This window comes from Nelumbo nucifera, chromosome 1 (assembly GCF_055504915.1).
Source record: "Nelumbo nucifera cultivar China Antique chromosome 1, China Antique-T2T, whole genome shotgun sequence".
NCBI classification, from domain to species: Eukaryota; Viridiplantae; Streptophyta; class Magnoliopsida; order Proteales; family Nelumbonaceae; genus Nelumbo; species Nelumbo nucifera.
In genome coordinates this window covers 129,123,138-129,130,907 of record NC_142649.1, presented here as the reverse complement: position 1 = coordinate 129,130,907, position 7,770 = coordinate 129,123,138, and the positions used below count along the sequence as shown (strand labels likewise).

Genomic DNA, 7,770 nt, shown 5'->3' with positions numbered 1-7,770 from the left:
GACCACTACTGTGTAAATCTGCAAATAGAGGACGTTCGTGATCTTGTGACTGCACGTGCTGTGCATTCAAGGGATTTCATTGTGCAGCCAAGTATGGCAAGTGGGACTCCCCACTCTACATCCCCACTGTCACTTCACATCAGCAGTTTATATTTGTACGAGACGAGTCGCCACTGTCTTACACAGTTGTTCTTACTTCTTATTCCATTAGTGTTTTAATTTGGTTTAAACGGGTCGGATCCACACGGCCCATATATGCATCCGATGGCACTGCCACTGACCACATCAAACTCTTTTTAAAGTCATGATTTGGGGTTGGGCACGTCCTATTTTTGATAAAACCAAGCCCATGTCTCTCCGGTTCGAGATGTGGATCACTGACCCGGTAATGTAGTTGGTGCAGTTTAACAAACTTGATTGACGAAAATGCCTCAACCATTACCACATTAATCCACTTAAAATCGTTAAACCTCGCGGGACTTGCATGTAATTTTCCTCAGTTTCAAGGGTACTCTTGTTTAATTAGTACATGTCATTGTCGATATTCATATTTCTCTTCCCTGCACAGTACACTCAGCGTCAACTGCCATCTCCTCTCTCTGTCTCACGGGTCTTGATTCTCTCGTATAAGCTTTTCATGCCACCTGTTCGCAATGAGAGCAGCAGCTTCCATTCTGAGGCCCTCACGTTTATATCTTCTCTTCTCCCTCCTTTCTCCGCTCTTCCTCTTCCCAAGTTGCTGAAGTTAATTTACAGACTTATGGTAATGTCTTCTTCTTCTTCTTCTTCTCTTCTTCCTCCCTTTTCTTTTTACGTTTGCTTGCTCCTCCTCCTACTTCTGCTACGAATCTCAGAATCTGAAACAATAACCAAATCCAAGCTCACCAACACCACTCGCCATTATCGCCAGCTCTCCTACGATTACCACGGCAAGACCTGCCCTCAGCTCGAGCAGCTCGTCGCGTCCGTCACCTCTCAACAGTACCGCGAAGCACCCATTTCTGGACCCGCCACCATTCGCCTCTTCTTCCACGACTGCTTTGTCGAAGTAACCTCCGACCCACAGCACCAAATTCGGTAAAAACAGAAGAGAAAGCAAATGAAAATGAGGCGCATCTTAGAAAAAGCATATCATACTCTGCTAGCATGCACCGGCATTTCGTCCAACCAACTAAAGACAGACCGAGACAGACAGACGGACATTTTGTGCGGCGTAGTAGTACGTATTACGCAATTCGTCTTCACGTCTGTCACTGTCTCTCCGGTGGGACTGCAAATTATTGTCACCCTGGTGCATCTTAGCAATGACCATTATTAATTAATAATTAGCATTTCCCCTATTTTAAACGAATTATTGATTTACTGAACTCTTGTGTTTTTTTTTTTGTGGAACAGGGTTGCGATGCATCGGTCCTGATAGCGTCGAAGCCGGGAAACACGTCAGGTTTAGCAGAGAAGGATGCGCACGATAACAAGAACCTACCGGTGGAGGCGTTCGATAGCATAAAGAAAGCCAAGGCCCTGGTTGAAAACAAGTGTCCAGGTGTTGTGTCTTGTGCAGATATTCTTGCAATTGCAGCCCGAGATTTCGTCCACTTGGTAAATATGGCTAATTCTTCTAATATGCGCTTGATGTTTACAACTTTGCACTTGTCTTGATGTTTACAACTTTGCACTTGTGTGCCTAGGGAGATTTTTTTTAATTTTATGTAAAATAAATATTTACCAAAAAATCGATAAAAAATAGATGGGGTGAATCCTGACCGTGGATCGATGCCAAATCCACGGGCAGGATGCGGTAAAAAATAACCCTCGATGGTTGGGCATATTTACATCATATCAGTCAAAGGATTCTAGTCATTTTGAACAATTTATGGGCTGCCATGCAATTTTCGTCCATGTTTTCTAGATGTTTCCATTGTAGTCTGTAGACTGTAGAGGCCTAGAGGGTTGTTGCGTCGATTGTTCTGGCCTTCTGGGGAAATGGATATGACAAGGAAAGAAGCAGGAAAAGATGGTCATCGAGAAACGTGTAAGGGTACAGGATGTACTGGCCTACTGGGACAATCATGTATGCCAGGTCATCTTGATAGTAGCCCCATGTACAGGGCTGACGTGTTGTATTGTGATTAGTCCACTATTATGAATAAGATAACCAATTTATCTAAGGATCTGTTTGGTTAACCTTTTTCCTTTTGGTTAACCCCCAAATCACAATTCACAGAGCGCTCTTTGGCTTTGAAAGCGCAAATGTTGAAACTTGAAACTTATCGAAACACAACCTTGCACATTTGAAGAAATCCGGTTTGTTTTCCTACAATTTCAAATGGCCGTTGGTCATTGACAGCCGTTTGATGCGTTGACCAGGCCATCTGATCAATGTTACGTTACGTGTATTTTCTGATGTTCCAATGTACACTGGCGCAGGCAGGGGGCCCATACTATCAGGTGGGGAAGGGTAGGTGGGATGGCCGAATTTCAATGGCGTCAAGGGTGAGCTTCAATCTCCCACGTGCGAATTCCTCGGTGGACGAGCTTCTTAAACTCTTCGGGTCGAAGGGGCTAAACCTAGAAGACCTAGTTGCACTTTCGGGTGCCCACACTATAGGGTTCGCCCATTGCGAGCACTTCGTAAGTCGGCTCTACGACTATCGGGGCACCAAGAAGCCCGACCCATATATAGAGCCGAGGTTTCTGAAGGCCCTCCAGATGTCGTGCCCTCCATTTGGTGGCAACGTGGATGTGGTGGCGCCGTTCGATGTGACGACCCCGTTTTCATTCGACCACGCGTATTATGGGAACTTGCAGGCTAAGATGGGCCTGCTGGCGACGGACCAGGCTTTGTTCTTGGATCCAAGGACAAGGCCCATAGTGGTGGAGCTTGGGAAGGATAAGCAACGGTTCTTTCAGGCGTTCTCGGCAGCAATGGAAAAGATGGGGTCAATAGGAGTGAAGAGGGGAAGGAAACATGGGGAGATCAGAAAGGACTGCAGTGTGCATTCGTGATGGCCATGCCACGGTCTTTCTCTGTTGACTGCTTGGGTGTTGTTTGTTCCCTATCTCTCTCTCTCTCTGATAGATGAGGCTTTTGTGCATGTTTGCTGAGTGGCTGAAGTGAAAAATGTTTTCTGCTTTTTCGCTTTTTTGATTATTTGTGCTAACCTGTTCCCAAAACTTTGAAGTATACTGAAATTTTCATAAAAAAAAAAGGAATTTCAAAATTTCCCAATATAAATCCAAGTATTTCGAAGATTTGTACAAAAATAGATTTAAGAAAAATATGGCATACTGAAAAAAGCACTTCACCAGTTCTATAATTGGGGTGGGGATAGTTTGCAATTTTCAGAAACACAGTTCCGTTTTTAGAAGTTACATTGTCAAGGGGTGTTTTTTTGTTAAAAAAAAATTGTCCTCTCCTCGTTAAGAAGTAGTTTAAGAAACACCCTTTATTCTGAAAACGAAAATGTAACTTTTAAAAACAGAAATATAGTTTTCATGTCCCGAAAATGTAATTTTAAAACAGAAATAAGGATGTTCATGGTGCGGTTTGGAGATGTCAGACCAAATCAGTAAATTATGATTTAAAAGTTTAAAAAAAAAATCAAACCAAATCAAATTGTTTTATTACGGTTTAATGTAGCTTTTAGTACAATTTGGACCATTCTATTGATTTTAACCCAATTAGAAAGCCCATTCTATTGAGATTAATGCAATTAGAAAGTCCAAACAAAATATATATGCCTACATATATATAGTCTTTTAATCATTGACTCAAATATAGTTATTTCCAGGCTTTATTAATTTGATTTGACTTCTAAAATTTAGGAAACCGAACCCAAACCATAAACTGGAATTTAGAATAATTTCCAGTTTCAGTTTGATTTAATTTGGACCGTATAATGAATACCCATAAAATGGTTTTTTTATCTATGCTACTGAATTGTGCAAAATTGGAAAGCCCCAAATGCCAAGATGATCCTCTGGATGAGTCTCTGTCTTTTAAAAATTCCTTCTTTTTAAAGAATGAGTATTGGGTCCAGTTTTCTGAAAAGTACACCATTAAAATGACCCCACCAACAGAAACCTCCTAAATAATTGGTACTTATGATTTGGACTGTGAAACATGTTACAGGTTTCAGATTGTGAGGTCTCCAAACTGCAGTCTGTCCTTTATTTCAAGCTTAATACTTAGTACGTATTCGAGGTACTCTCTTGTAATTTTCTCCCATCTAATTCTGTTTGTGTACAGTGTACTCAGTATCGGATAAAAAAAGAAATGCATAAAAAGCAATCTCTGCAGAGATGGATGAAATAAGAAGTATTAGCCTCTGTTTTAGATAAGATTCTTCTTTTGAGATTTGGACTGTGTAAAACAAAGATTGAGCCAAAAAAATGTTTTTACTTTTTAGTGTGTTAAGAATTGCTTTTAAAAGCATTTTAGTCTGAAGCCAAAACTTCATGTCCCAAAGAAATTGGGACATTTTATTATTGGGAGGGGTGCGAGCTGGGCCAGCTGGGACGGGTTTAAGCTCAACCTACACCCAACCTTAGGAAGTGGGCCTAACGCCTGAGCCCAAGGTCAACCATGAAATGTCCAACTAGGGCCTGACCCCATCTGAAATTTGATGCACTTGGATTGGGTTCAGGCGTGGTTGGGTTTGGTCAATTAGTCCACACTAAAATTTAATATAAATGTATATATGTATTATAGTTCATCAAGAATAAGTGCTTATATGTTTATGTATGTTAGGCTTGTGCCATATTTTGGGCTATCTAAGGGCTAGGCATCAGGCCTGGCCTGATAAAATAAAAAAAACCCCAAACTTCTAGGCCCTAAAATCCAAGTTCAACACTTGTAAAATTGTGGGCTGGGTCAGTTCAGGCTAGGGTTGGGCATGCCCAAGTTGCACCCCTTTAAGGGAACGTTTATTTTGAGGGGGAAAGTTGGTCAATGAGATTTTGGTTCCCATTGACAAAGAAATTCATGTTCTTTTTTCAGATTTTTGTGGGGACCAAGGAAAACTTATTTTCCTGGATATCATTTACCTAGGTAACTGATCCACCTGGGGGGGGAGTTGCCAACACTCGAGAGTTCTCATCTGCCCCCCACATGCACGGTTGGGATCTGTTGTGGGGCGTTTGTGGGGGTACATGTGAATGAGGGGACAAAGATGTCCTTTTCAACAATAGATTTTTGTCACAAAAACAGTCATTGTCTTGTTTACCTAGAACATAAAAGAACATGGATAAATGCACTTACCCGAATAAATATTTCCTAAAGCTCAGTTTGGAAGGATTACAAATACAAATTTGTAGAGTGCAAAACCTTGTATTTTGTATTATTTTGTATGTATTTGTACTGTACATATTTGGACCAATTTGTATTTTGTATGTATTTGTACTGTAGAGCGCAAAACGTCCAATCTGTTCTAGTCCAATGTCAGTCAATTATAAATGGACCAGGTCCAATCCAATCCAGTGAATGTTTTTGGACCAATTTGGACCGGTCCAATTCAATGTCTGGACCGCCCAATCTGTTAAAATTCATTTTGATTTAAATTGGTTTCAACCCAAACCCAGTCCATTGACACATATACTCTTATCTTATATCAATGGATCAGATATTGGCTTAATCCAACCCAATCCAATATAAATTTGTTACAAACGGACCAGGTTCAATCCAATATAATAAATATTTTTTACCAGATTTGTCCAATCCAATATATCTTGTTGGTCCGTCCAAATTGATTATGGACTGGATGGGGTCCAATCCAAAACCGATCCATTGACACCCTTACCTAAAAGTACAAATTCTGAAGCTTATTCTAAGAATAATCAAAATAGGTGCTAACCTGAAAAATAAGGGAATGAGAATTGGATTTTCTTGTGTTTGCGGTCACACAACTGATAGCTGCCATTTAAGGGCTCTTATGGCCAATGTTTTTAACCTACAGTGAACTAGCCAGTCAAATAGGTAAACTTATTAGCCAGTTAGGTTTTAGGTTCATTTAACCTTAAGGCCTCGTTCGCTTTTCGGTAAGTTACTTACCCAAGTAAATGAAATTACTTGGATAAGTTTTTCCTGGGAAACACTTATACCCGGGTAAGTGCATTTATCCATATTCTTTTATTTCTCAGGTAAATAAAGTAATGGCCATTTTAGTCATAAAAATCCATTAATAAAAATGACATTTTTGTCCCATTCAAGTGTTAGCAACTTTGTTCCTAGGTGGGAGATGGGTATCACTTACCCAGTAAAATAAACTTTCCCTAGTCTCCATGTTAATATGAAAAATGAACATGGAATTCTTGGTCAATGGGAACCAAAATCCCATTGACCAAGTTTCCCCCCTCTCCAAATCCAAAAAAAGAATGCCCCCTAAAAAAAATTATTTGCAAAATAATATTAATTTGGTCAACAATCTGATACCTCAGTTACTTGAACAACTAAACCATTTGATCTGATTAGTGGATTATGAATTAGAAAATAATTCACATTCTTCTGTTTATACATTTTTACCATTAATAGCAAGCTGAAGGGGCTAGAAGGGTAGGGGTTAGATCAAAAAAGACGTGGATAAATTAGTAAGAAATGATTCAAGTGCTAATAATTCCATGATGGATATGAGATTGAACAAAAGGAAATGGTGAAACAGGATTTATATAGTCAATTCATATAATTAGGGATAAAGCTTGGATGACGATGATGATGATGACAATCTATTTCTATTTTTTACATTCATTTCTATTTAATATGATGAATATATAATATTAAATTTTTATAATTTTATCTAATTTTATTATTAGATTATGGAACTAGATTTCTGGATTCATTTAGGGGAACATGACCCACAATTGCATAGGTTTACCAAAGACTAAACAAGAAATTAAAAAGACCACTGGCATTGAACTATACAGCTTCATTTATTATTTCAAAAAGCTCTCCAAGGTTCTAATGCAACTTTTCTCCAATGTTTAATTTTTTCCAATAAAATCCTATAATATAATTGGAATTATATTTTAAGTTGATTTTTTTCCAACTTAAAATTCATTGTCAGGACAGTATCTGACTATCCGTATTGAAGAAGACCTCTTTTTAGTTTTTACTTTTACTGAAAGCTTTCTTAACTTGAAAAAAAAAATGGAAGGTGTTTCTCAAGAATGATTTTCTTAAAATGGCTTTGGGCCCATTTGATATGGTTGAAGATTGTTGAATTGCTTTCACTGCGCTGCTTTACTTTGAAAAAGTCACTGAAGAAAGCTTCAAAAGAAATCATCATTTTAGTTGAAAGTAAATTTGGAATTTTCATTTTTTTTACCAAACATTGCTATAAGCTGTTCAGGTGGGAGTGGGATCCACTTCTAGGGCTGCCAACGGGTATTTTTAAATTGGATATAAGGTAAGATCCAAATTAAATTTAAATAGGGTAAATTACAAAGAACACCCCCTGATATTATGGGATCAGTGACAAAGGCCCCTGAACTTTAGACAAAGACCCCTTTAACCATTAAATCAGATGACGGAAAACATTAAATTATCAAAATATTCCATTAACCTTCTCTATTTTCTTTCTTTTTTTCATTTTCTCTTAAAACCTAACTGAAAAAATATCTTTATTGCTTCTCACTGAAAAATATTTTTATCATTTCATTTGTGTGCATTTAAAGGATTATTAGACAATAAATAAAACTGAGAAATACATATAAGAAAACAGAGTTTGACAGTTCGTTTTCCCCCTTTCTCTCATACGATCTTTTAACAGAGTTCAA

General features: G+C 38.4%; 1 protein-coding gene across 1 annotated transcript; it reads left to right on the top strand.

The window, feature by feature from the left end:
- Positions 1-576: 576 nt before the first annotated feature.
- Positions 577-3,151, top strand: LOC104613174 (peroxidase 19-like). Its single transcript, XM_010280891.3, has 3 exons — positions 577-1,048; positions 1,396-1,599; positions 2,428-3,151. Exons 1-3 carry the CDS (start codon positions 638-640, stop codon positions 3,004-3,006), a joined length of 1,194 nt encoding a protein of 397 aa, XP_010279193.1. The 5' UTR covers positions 577-637; the 3' UTR covers positions 3,007-3,151.
- Positions 3,152-7,770: the final 4,619 nt, after the last annotated feature.

What these genes read in the sequence shown, in the direction of transcription:
- LOC104613174 (XM_010280891.3), top strand. Translation starts at nt 638, where the DNA reads ATGCCACCTGTTCGCAATGAGAGCAGCAGCTTCCATTCTGAGGCCCTC. An exon ending in TCCACGACTGCTTTGTCGAA is followed by an intron (nt 1,049 to 1,395) that starts GTAACCTCCGAC and finishes TTTGTGGAACAG; the next exon opens with GGTTGCGATGCATCGGTCCT. An exon ending in CCCGAGATTTCGTCCACTTG is followed by an intron (nt 1,600 to 2,427) that starts GTAAATATGGCT and finishes ACACTGGCGCAG; the next exon opens with GCAGGGGGCCCATACTATCA.